We start from the raw sequence: 13265 nt of genomic DNA, 5'->3' as shown, positions 1-13265 counted from the left end.
ATTTATATATTTATTGATTTATTTATTGATCAAGAAAAACGATAAAGAGATTTTTTTAAAAAAGATTAAATTGTTGAAGAATGTATGAGTAGAAAGGACAAGACTCCGTTGATTACAAATTGATGGTAAGCGAGGATTCGAATTGGTCTGACCGCATTTTGACCAAAATATCTAGAGGTGCTTCAACAGTTGTACACCACGGAAATGAGGAAATTGCCATTCCGCAATTTACCAGTACATCTATATAGATCCAATACACATTACATTCAATTTTATACATGAAAATGTACAAATCACACATTCGATTGAACATATTGATTAATTTTTTAAATAAAAAATAAAAAATACAACATCAAGTGTCATATGATTGCTTTTTGACAAGCTGGATTTATTTAAAATAATAAAAAAACATGAAAAATAAATTAAATAACATACAGGTCATGTACTATGTAGGCAATAGTTAAAGGTTGACGCTGAAAGTCAATAAATTTATTTTTATAAATTTATTTTTACTACATTCGATATTTATAAAAATATAAAATTATTTTCTCTGAAACATGTATCGTATGTACTTGATAAAGACTTTATTAAATTTTCCGATAAATATATTTATCAATTTTTCATCTAAAAAATATAACTTGGATATTTTTATATCTTTTATTCTAAATATTTTTTTTCAACTTTGAATTTGAAAAGATAAAAAGAAATTACAGTATTTTTTTCAAATGAAAAATTCAACAACAATTTTTTCTTTGTTTAAATTTACTTTGGGTTTTACAAATCAAAAAAAAAAAATATAAAGCTTCTAGTCGTGCTTGTCAAATGTATACTTTATAAACTCTTTGAACTTACTTTTTTGACCATTTTATTATTTTCATGTAAAATCTACGTCTCTTTTATATATCAGAAAAAAAAAAATTTGACGCCCTTGGGCTCCATAGAATATATTTTTAAAAAAAGTAATAAAATAAAAATAACCTTTATATTTTTATATGAAGAATAGTACGGTTAGTTTTAGTGGCATCTGTGGTGAACTTAAGATATTTAATATCGAAAAAAAAATAAAATAAAATAATAAAATGTATATTTGTATGCGAATGGAAAATGACGGCTGCATCAAACTGCCGATCGAAAAAAAAATATCTTTTCCTCACACAAAAAAGTATAGAAAAATAATAAAAAATAGTATAAAGTATTTGAAAAAAAAAAAAAGTAATATACATATATTCCAAAGAGGTCGAATATTAAAATGTCGAAGATATCAAATAAAATACAAGATAAACTCTCAAGGGCCAAATGGAAAAACAATTTTCTTCTCAATTCTACACACACACACTTCCATATGCAAATATATCTGATTCCCTGAAAAATTAATAACAAAAAATAATATATTGAAAATAGTAATATTTATTCTAACATCAATTGATAAAAAAAAAAAAAAAAAAGTTAAACTTTTTTTTTTAAAATAAAAATCTCGTGTCGTAAATATCTCATCGATTTTAAAATAATATATATTTTTTTATTGTGAAGATTCAATTGAAAGCTTCACGTGCCAAAGAAACCAAAAATAAAAAAAATGAAAAAAATACAAAAATTTATGGAAATGATTGGATTCACAGAGTGATTCGTTGTGCATTTGTCGAGAATGTATTTTTCTGCATTGGAAATAAATAAAAAAAAATAATAAAAAATAAATTGGATAAAATAATAGATATGTCAGTGTTGAATATAAAAATTCATTGAGCTTAAATTTTATGACATGTTAATTAACCATTGTAAAAAATATAAAAATCAATAGAGCAATTATTGTAGATAATTTCAAGTGGTCATTGTCATGAGCATATATAAGCTGAAGCATATCGTTAAATTTATATCAGCAGCTACTTGACATGTTATAGAAACATCACGTATTGACGTATTGAGAATTGAGCTTTACGAATATTAGACCAAGAGAATTATCAATACAAATGCATTCCTTGACGATGTATATAATCATCATTTGAAGTCCACGGAAGATTAACAGTGTAATTGGATTCGACATTTTCGAATAATGGGAATTGATACTGAGAGGGGGAAATTGCAACAATGCAACAATGCAATTTGATTAGATCACAATACACATGTGGATTATCATTTAAAATTGTCCAACTTGAATTAATTAATGTATTATAATTTTTTAAAAGCTTTGTTGACTTTTTTTTTTATGAATCTATCACATCTTGAATTGGCCAATAAATATTCATTGTTAAACTAAATTTCAATGGATTATTAAACAATGACATTAATTCTAAATTCAGTTTGTCGATATTTAAAATTCTTTTTATGACTTTTTTTTTAAACACACACTCAGCTTAGAGAGGAAGAGAACGACAGGAAGCTTGAACTCAACTGACTTTGTTAGCGACCACTGTTTTAGTACTTTTAACCAAAATTTTACAAACTTCAAATCTACATAGAGACTCAACTAATGCTGCAAAACTTTACACAACATTTTCATGATCATTGTTTGACTAAACTATGTACTCATACATAAACATGCTATCAATATTACAAAATACTTTTAAAATTGTCTTTTATTTTTTGTAGATTATTTATGCATGATGACAACTTGTCAAGTAATAAAAAATAAATATTAAACACCTGAGTATATTGCTGGAATTTATCAAAATAATTATTAATGTGTAAAGTTTTTAATTTAAAATGCATCAATTTTGACATGGGAGATTTGAAATTAATTTATATTGCTTTGGAAATTTTAGTCGAGACCACATGAATATTTGAAACTAAAGGAATTTTGATTTATATACTGTAAATTGTTGATAGAAGTAACCAAGTGTTGGTGGAAATTACATCAACCAATTTTCAGCATTATAATTTATAATCATAACTAACATTATTTCAATAAAATATGAACAACTTCCTCATTAAAATTTGATGACTTAAATCTGCACTTTATACATCTGAATTTTCTATTTTAATGAGATGCTTGATATTTATCTCGTAAATTAAATATCGACTGTTTGAATATTTTATTTTACTAAATTCAAAATGCTTCACAATACGAGTGTTAATTTTTTTTTTTTAACTAATATAACATTTTAAAAATTAGCTTATTAAGATAAAACGAAAGCTCATATTTTCTGAATTTTTTTTACCATTTTTTTTCGCTGATAAAATATTAATGCAGTATTCAAATTGCTTGAAAATTTTACAGTAGATACTTGAATTGATACTGAAAATGGCAAATAAATTTTTCGATTGACTGTGCTATTTTTTATTGACAAAAAAAATATAATCAAGGTTGATGTATTCTGTGAATTTAATTGAATTAAAAAGCTCATTTTCGTATTAAAAAGATGCTTGGAGTATTTTGAATTATTTAAATTTCAACTGAACGTATGTAGATATTTGAACACAATATATTATGTTAACGAAAACTTCAAATTAGACACTGGTGCGTAACATCGTATGTACTTCCGTTGTAAATCCCAATAGTCTGACATCCTGCCTCGTCTTTTTGCTTGAACTTTAGTGACTTTATCATCTGAGCCAGTCTATGCTATTGTGCTAGGTATGCTTTCCTGTGCTTTGTACATACTCTATATTACATGAAAGGTTATGAGATTGAGTATTTGCCACGCCAATTAGTGACATCCTCTTGAGTCATGCTACAAACTACAAACTAAATTCAAATTCATCAAACTTTTCATACTCCCTTTTCCTCCTTTTTTTTCAACAAAATAAATAATATATTTTTATTTTATTATTCTCTCGTTATTTTAAAAAGCTTCAGATATATAATTTTTTTTTTTTTTTCTTCCTCTTATTGAAGAAAAAAATGGAGAATTATTTCGTTTGTTTTTTTCATAGAAAAAAATAAAATTTATAGCATGAAAAGAAAGAAAAAAATATATTATAAAAACACAACTGCATCTATAGATATATAATAAACGCTTTATTTTTTTAGTTATTTACTTTGTTTTTTTTTTTTTTGGAAATATATATTCTCATATTTTGCCAGCATTAATAACGTCGATTTCTAGCTCCAGAGGCATATTTTTTATCCGTTTTTTAACGATCCTCTCTCTCTGTAGGGTAGGTTTTTTTTTTAAATTATATTTTTCCATGGACATAGTATGGAGGGCAGTTTTCTCTTGAGAGGAAAAGAATCGCCAGAGAGTTTGCCACCGAGCGTGAACGTTTATTACTTTGGTTTGATTTATTGGGTTTCCGAAGGGTTGTCGGTGTGTATATGTGCTCGGAAAATAAATCGAAACGCTCGTGCCACCTTACACACAGCCAACAATTATACATACACATACACTGATTTTGATATACACCAAGTATCTGTATCTGTAAGCCTCGGGGTCAGTAAAAATAAAATATCAAATAAATAAAGAAAATACTGAGCATGAAAAACTCCAGATATATTTGAAAAGAACCAGATACGTATTTATCATAATTACATTTTCAAAATTTTTTCCGTAATTATTATTATCATTTCTTTTCTTTTTTTTTTACCACTCCATTAACGATTTATGTTAACAGAAAAAAGTGAACAATGAAAAAACAAAAAAAAAAACGAAAATTAATTCGTGCATCCGCTCGAGTGTGGTAATTTGCTAGACCGCACCTCTTCAATAAAAAAAAAAAAAAAAAAAAAACCTTAGCCCACTTGTGTAGCATCGCTAAAAAGGGTACCATAATTTTGTCTCTCTTCCTCTCTTTGCACAGTAGTATGTTTTCATCGTAAATATCTTGAAATGTTTCCGGAGCATCAACCCTCAAAAAACTTGTTCATTTTGTAAAAAAATTTTTTAAAAAAACATAATAGGAACTGGCTTGATTCCAAATGCAAAATAAAAAAATGATTGGTTTGATATTAGTGATAAATTTTTGTTTATTTAATTAAATTTTAAGCAAGTTTGTAATTAATCATGATACAATCTATTAATCATGATTTTTGTAAATTAAATTTACATGAGCCTATCACCACAAAACTTGTCATATCAAGTGAATTAATATTCAGTTTTGACCTAGATTAACAAACTTGGAGAGAATATTAATACTGCATAATATATATTTGTACGAACCACCTTGGGAATTTACCTGATGGTATAAAATTTTGACTTGAAACCACAAAAGGTGAGGATGAAGAACCTTGCTCAATAAACAACAACTTTTCAAATCATCCCTCTGTTATTCCATTAATAAATATATACAGTCAATCAATCTTTTCTCCCTTATTCACACTGGATATGTAGCAAATAATTCTTGCTTAATACTTGAGATCAACCAACTGGGACATATAAATTTGAAAATGTATATCCAACAGCATGACGTTAACGATCTCTGACTGATTTTCAAACATTCATTCACACTAAAATACAGCTTCAACTTATTTTTTCCTCAGCAAAATATTTATTTTGTTGGTAAATTTTCAGCATTTGTCATTAGCCAGCTATTTTCATTTGTAATTTCGCTAAAAAAAAATTGATTAATTATTTAAAAAAAGCACAAAAAAACTGTCGTGAATTTATGCTCGTTTGATTTTTCAAAGTCACTTGGAACTTTGATGAAAAAAAATATTACAATACGTGTTTCAACAGAGCCAACGTGTATAAATAGAACGATGGATGAAATTTAAGTTAAGCTGCGGGGAAAACTTACTAGTGCTTAGTTGGCAGAAAGTATCAACTATCCATAGCTAATTGCGAATGGCCAGCTGCATCATGTGGGTTTCCCTGGAGACTGTGAAGTTAGACCGATATAGAATTTACACCATGATATAACGTGTTACAATCTGTATGTGTAGACTGTATCGTACTTGCCAATTTGTATTAGTTTAAAGTTACATCAACCAGTATATATATTTTACATAATACTATTTATTTATTATTTTTTAAAAAGCTAATCTATACTTTAAACAATTAGCAATGTTGTTTTTTGTTTTAAATTTTTTTTTTTAATAAACCTAATTTGTGAATATTAAATCAATTCAGTGAGGATGAATTTAATACATCTTTGACCACGTTTGTTGTAGCGGAAAATTTAATCAACCTGAGAAAAAAAAAAAAATTGTATTTTCTATTTTTTTCATAAAACGTTGTAGCATGTCGAATGCGATACTTTTCCTGTTCAGCGATCACATGTAGAACACCAACCACTAGCTTGTCAATAATTTTTTTTTTTTTTTCTATCCTTTGAGTCAGCGAATTATTATTATTTTCAATATGAAAGTAAAATTTTTTAAAAAAAGGTAATTTAACGTGGCTTTGGTTTTAATTTGGCAATTTTACATATAATTGAAAAATAAAAAAATTATTGTTAAATAATACAGGGAGCTTTTTTTGAATGAAAAATTTAAATTTTCTTTTGTTAGAATTTAATAATAATTTTCTAGAGTAAATTGAAAATAAAATAGCGTCAACTGTCTTTCAGCATCGTAATCGAGCAGTAATGAAATATTTTTTTAAAATGAAATATAAAATACTCGGAGTAATAATATTTTTTTATTATAAAAATATTAAACTCATTGTATTTTTTTTTTTTTTTTTCAAGTGAGATAAGGAAACTCGTCAAGTTTAAGGAAATATGAAACTTTTAATAATAAAATTTGTGAAATACATATTTTCTGAATATTAGATTTATGCCAGCCAATCTCAGAGTATATACTAAAAGCCATTAACTCAACTTTAATTTGCAAAATGAAAATTAACAAATATAAAAAATTAAAAATAAAAAAATATTTTAATTACAAGCTAAATATATTTTCCAAGTGTTAAAATTTATTTAAAATATAATTTTCAATATATATAATATTTTTTAATTTCAAGTGTCCGAAAATTTTGTTGATAACTTTGTCTGAAATTTCATAGCATAGTCGAGATACTGTGGTTGATTAATCAGGGTTGACCGAGCTTTCGTCTCTAAGCTTCACAAGCTTTATCTTTCAAACTATATACATGTATATATAGTCTGTCCAACAATATACATATCTATCTATATGGATGTATTCGTCAATTGTACAAAATAGCATTTACCCATTGAGAATAAGTAGAAGCTTGTGTTGGCTGTTGAAACACGTGCATATGCTATTTTGAAAGGATATATAGTCCACCAATAACAGCGACTCAATTGTACAACTATATAGAAATACCAAGTCATTCAAGGCATTAATTTACACTCGAATTACACTGATAATTATTCAACTGAAATAATTAAAATCATTTTTAAAAATTAAAAAAATTAATAAACAAATTTTCTATATATTTAATTTAATAATTAAGTTTAAAAATTGCAATATTATTTTTTAAATTATTTAATTAATTTTGCAATTATTTAAATATCAAAAAATAATTATTAATTTAATAAAGATAAATTTTTCTTTAAGCAATATTTATGTACATACATGTATGTATGTTTGTTTGAACATGAAAAAAATGATATGAAAAATTTAAAATAAGCTCTATATGTGCGCGCATCTCGAATGGATCAGTAACTTAGTCTACAGTAGTCGTTGGATTGTTGGATCGTTGCAAGCTCCATGCGACAAGCTATTACATTGTCATGTTGCCAAGAAAACTAAAGACAATGTAGAGATGTTATCTGTATATGCGTATATACAAATGTGTGTACATGTATATAGACCTTCTTGCTTCCAGGAGAATAGAAGTGACTGGAGATTATTTTATATACATGTGTATGGATGTAGGTTGGTGCATGTGCATGTTCTGATAGGCGCGAATTGTCAACGGTATTACATGTCACGTTCACATACATGTATTTCACATAAACATGCTACACACGGTGTACTATATATATATTTTTCAAAACCCAAATTCATATGCTACAAATTTATGTGGAAGTTTTACTTCGAGTCAGACATCAGCTCAATCACGTGGCAGTTGAACTGGACGTCAAAAAAAAAATCTGGATTTTATTAAAACTTGGGAGGAAATTTAATGATTTTTTTTTGATGTTGATAAATATTTTTTACTGAATTTAATAATTTTTTGGAGAAAAAAATATGATGATATTTAAACAGCAATTGATTTTATAATTATTTTAAATTTAAAATTGAATATAGCATGAAATAATGAATTAACTATTATGAAAAATATTCAGAGCGTATTGCTCTTTTTATCATAGATTTAAAAAACTTTTAAATAATAAATAATTGCTTAAAAAAAAATATTTATTTATATTTTTAAAGAGAAAAAAAAATGAAAAAAAATGACATTTTTTGTAAGTTTAATGCAACGCTGTATAACTTTATTGAATATCATCAAAGTTTTTTATTCGACAGTGTGATGGAAAGTAAAGTGTTACTTTTGAACATGATATGACTTGAGAGAAAAAAAAAAAAGACAAAATATAAGTCGATACCTTGATGAAAACTTTTACCCACTATAAAAAAAATATTTTTTTTCAACCTTTCTGGATATTTTTTTATTTCAAAGTTTTTTTTTTGCTTCAGGTGAAAATGTTAAGGTTTTAGCTTTTGTAATTTAGAAATAAAAAAAATAAAGCAGCAAAAAGTCTGATGTAAAAAAATAAAAAAAAAAAAAAAACCACACAAAACGAATAACCTGCTGGAAAAATTATTCTTTTCCGTCTTAATTTTTTATTTATAATAATTATTCATTTTTTTATTTTTTTATATATATAATTTTTAGACGAGTCTGTTTTAATGAAAAGCCTCAGCTTTGTGCTTACAACTTCCTGCTTTTATTCATTTTTTATTTTGCTTTTTTTTTAATAATTCTTTTTATTTTATTGTTCTCTTTGTAATATTATTTCCTTGCAAGTTGAAAGTTGACGATTTAATGAGGCACCTGAAAAATCAAAACTACCTTCTTTTTTTATTTATTTTTATTTTTTTTTTACACAATATTATTTACAAATTTTAAATATAAAAATACGCTGTTAATTTTTGTTTTATATATTATTCGAGGGGTATGTGAACGATGTGGTGTTTCATGATATTTATTTGTACTATGAATTATTATTACCAGAAATTTTAAGTACTTTTAATGAAAAGTTTTACGATGAACAACAAATATATAGGGATCATAAAGTCAAGTGTACAACCCGACAACTCAATTCGTTCATCAAAATTACTGCACTATCCAGTTTGCAGCACAATTTATATTTTATTTAAAAAAAAAACAAACAGTTTATGTATTTTTTTTTTTTGTGCAATTGGCGGCTATTATGGTCAAGATATTCTAAACTTAAAAATCGATCAAAAAAAAAAAAAATTAATCAACAATTAAAAAATAAAAATAATTGAAATTAATTTTTTAAAACATCAGGGATAATTATATTTGAGTGTTGTTTAAATTATCAAAGCATAATTTCATGAAAATTTTATTTAAAAATATTTTTTTTTATCAAATATAACCTTCAGCGAAAAATTATGAATTTTGTCTGCGAGTCATGGCAAATTATATAATTGAAAAAAAAATAAAAATAATTAAAATTAATTTTCAAAACTTTAAGAATAATTATATTTCATTTTTATTTAAATTATAAAAGCACAACTTTATGAAAAATTTGTTTAGAAATATTTTTTTTTGAGCTTTTTATAAATAACAAGTAAAAAATTCACCCTTTTTTTTTCTTTTTAATTTTTGCATTTTGATATTTTATTTTTTTCTTCGCTACACTAAAACGAAAATTAAAAAATCCTACACGAGAGTTCTTTAGCCTTTTTATTTTAGATATTAGGCAAGCTATTTATCGTTTTTTTTTTCATTGAAATAACGTATATGTAAAATAATTTTTTTCTCATTGATAGAAATATTTATCTGGCTAGTTTTCAAAAAAATTCATAAATAAAAAAATAAAAATAAAAGTATAGAAATACAGGTTGGATAGTGTTCTTTTCATGTTGCAAATTTTAATATTTTCAAAAGTTTACGATTTTATAAATCCATAGAGTTGGTATCGCTTGCTCGCCTTCAAATTTGCTTTGATCATTGGCACGGTGAGTTACCTTCAGTCTCACCTTCTCTCCCTCGCTGAATTTCTCTGTAGTCTACATGTTTATACACACAATATATACATACATGTATGTATCAACACAATCAACAAAAGTGAAGATAGTACCACCTCTAGATATTGCTTGTTGCCTGTTAGCATTGGCAACCATACCACCATCATCACAAACTACTTCATGTTTTGCTTTAATTAAATTTTTAACGTTAAATTTCATTCAAGTCAACGCATGTATTATTTTTTTCATTTAAACATTTTACAAGTTTACAAGTCAAAGAGAATAAAGAAAATATTAAATATATATACATGAACAATTTAGATACAAAATTTTTTGAAAGCTCAGAAATGAAAAAATTAGAGATAAAAATATGATGATGATTTTGGATGAGGTTAAAAGTACACTCAACTTGTGAACTTTAATCAAAATCGTTGGCTAACTTTATACGTGCTACTTTATCATAGTGAAACCGTCACGCGTTTATTATTTTAACCCGGGTCTTCATTTAATCAGGCTTCTTGTAATTTTTCTTATTTTTTTTTTTCTTATTTTTCTCTCGACAACTCGCTTTCAGAAGCTTCTGCCACTCAATTTTTATACTTTATTTTTTTAATATTGTATATATTCTTCAAGAATTCCATCTTCATTTAGTATATTTATTATTTTTTTTTTTTTAAATATACAGAGTATACTTTTAAAAAAAAATTTTGTTAAATTGTCAAATGAAAACTTGGAATTATTCCAGGGCAAAAAAATATTCATAAAAATTCATAATAATGAGAGACAATATTCTCCTCAGATGATTGATTATTTAAAAAAAAAAAATTTCTTTTTATTAATTTTATTTGCTATTTTCGTATAAAAATGAATGGAAATTTTTATTTTCGATAAAAATAAGAAACAGTATGTAATAAATCATATTCAAATAAAAAACCATCATTCAAAATTTAAATTTAACACATTTTATTAAAAATTAAAAAATAAATTAAATCATATTTATACACAGTAGCAGTATCTCTGTTATTTTACGTTTTATAAAAAAAAAATGCTAAAAATGATATGAAAAATAAAATAATAATATTCTCTGAATGTTGATAAAAGGATAAATTGAAAGAGAAACTAGCTTCCATCTGGTGTTCGCAATTATACCAGTAAACATAATAAACCAAAAAGCAAAAAGACCTGAAGAGTCTCTCATCCTGGATAACAAGTTATATATTTGCAAGTCTTCTTGTCTGCCAGACAAATTTCAATATTGAAAGAGGACTGGCTTTATGCATTTTCACCTTTTTTTTTTCATATAAAATTATTATTTTTTACTAGGGTATAATCTAGATATTGTATATTTTATTTGAAATATTTATGTTGACATAGTTTGACCATTGTTTCGTCTGCAAGTAATCCAAACTCGCAGTATTTTCATTTGTTGTATTTATGAAAAAAAAAATATATCCATGACGACAGGATACCTGAGCTTATCCGGGCACTCAAGCTTAATATATTATTCAGTATAAAAAATAAAAATTTATAACATAATACTTTGTCATTGATAATGACCAACTGGTACATCATCAAGACAATGAAAATAATAATTATTTATATTTGTTTGCAGGGTGCTGGACACAGTCGCGTCTGGAAATTGACAGTGACATTTTTTGCAATTGGTAGTTGGATGGGACGTGTTGGACCACGTCCAGCTGATGGTGAATTAGCAACATTAACATCAACACGTGAAAGATTACAAACAGTACATCAAGTACTCAAAGAAGTACCACTTATTGATGGACACAATGATTTACCATGGAATATACGTAATTTTGTTCATAATCAACTTAATGAATTTGATTTTGATAAAGATCTACGACAAATTTCACCTTGGAGTAAAAGTGCATGGAGTCAAACAGATTTACTCAGATTACAGCAGGGAATGGTTGGTGGTCAGGTGAATAAATTTTCAATTTTTTAAAAATATTAAATATCATGTCGCATATTTTTATACGAGTCCCATGAGAATACTGTGTGTATATTTTTTTATTTGCTTTTTTACAAGCTCAAACTTTAAAAACATGTAGATTTTTTCAAGAGCCAACTAGCATACCAATAAAATTATGTACATGTATATTTTCAAATGCAATGTACATAATGCAATCTTATTTTCGACGATGCGCAAGAAGAGATCCAGTCACACATGGTAAATGCAGATACACTGTATATGAATTTAAAAGTAGTCAACACATAACACCCGAGGATTCTTAAAGTCTGCTTTCAACTGAAATTTCACTTATGCATCCTTGTAGTATATACCTTTTGGCCTTTTACTATTTTATTTTTTATTTATTTTCTTCATCTTCTTCTTCTTCTTCTTCTTCATCCTCTTCTCATACATAACATATACTTGCAACTTATTTATCCTCGGTCGCTTTGCAATCTCTGACAATTTTTAATGCTATAAAGTTTTTCATTTTTTTTTATTTCAAATATTACAATTTAAAAACGAGGAAATAAATAGAATATAAAAAATAAAATAAATGAATTAAATTAAAGCAACAAATATTTATCTTTGCAAAAAAAAAAGCTATAAAAATATATTTTAAAATTTTCTAATCTAATAATTTTTTTTAATTAATAAATTTTATAATTATAATATTAAAAATTTTTAATTAATTATTACTAATTAAAATGCTTTTTATAATTTTAAAATTCTCAAATATCAAAATTTATATTTTTTACTACTAAAAAAAATTTTTAATTACATAAATAATTCCTTCAGTTTATTTTTAATATTAAATTGCAAATTTTTTATCTTGAAAATCAAATATTATCATGTTGAATCAACAAAAAATTATTGACACAATAAAATTATATATTTTATTTCTTGATAAATTCAAAAATTATTTATTCATTTTATTTGTGTGTGTATATCATGCTCTGTTTTATCAAAACATAAACGAACCAAGGTGCAATTTAATTTATAAAATAATAATAATACTACAGTATAAAATGAAAGACAAGAATTTCAAGTAAGTTGAATGGCAGTGTTGATTCTCAAGAGATGAACTCGCATCGTCCATCTCTAAAACTTCATTCAATGTTGGATATATAAGTTGGATAACTCAACAAGATCTACGTGTATACGATGCTTCAACTGTTAAAGTTTTATATATAAATAGAGTCGTTCACTAATTCATCGATTCACTTATGCCCTAGAGCGTCCACAGTGGCTCGTGCTCAGTCTTCCAGTACTCCTCCCAATGTTCCAACCAAG

At 25.5% G+C, this 13265-nt stretch overlaps 1 protein-coding gene across 1 annotated transcript in view; it reads left to right on the top strand.

The window, feature by feature from the left end:
* LOC122850135 (dipeptidase 1-like) overlaps positions 1 to 13265 on the top strand; it is a 63015-nt gene that overhangs the window by 40114 nt on the left and 9636 nt on the right. The window contains exon 2 of the mRNA XM_044149165.1: positions 11613 to 11942. Coding sequence (XP_044005100.1) covers positions 11613 to 11942 — 330 coding nt within the window. The remainder of the gene's footprint in view (positions 1 to 11612; positions 11943 to 13265) is intronic.

The sequence above is a fragment of the Aphidius gifuensis genome, linkage group LG2 (genome assembly GCF_014905175.1).
Source record: "Aphidius gifuensis isolate YNYX2018 linkage group LG2, ASM1490517v1, whole genome shotgun sequence".
NCBI lineage: Eukaryota > Metazoa > Arthropoda > Insecta > Hymenoptera > Braconidae > Aphidius > Aphidius gifuensis.
This window is presented reverse-complemented; position numbering and strand designations above follow the sequence as displayed.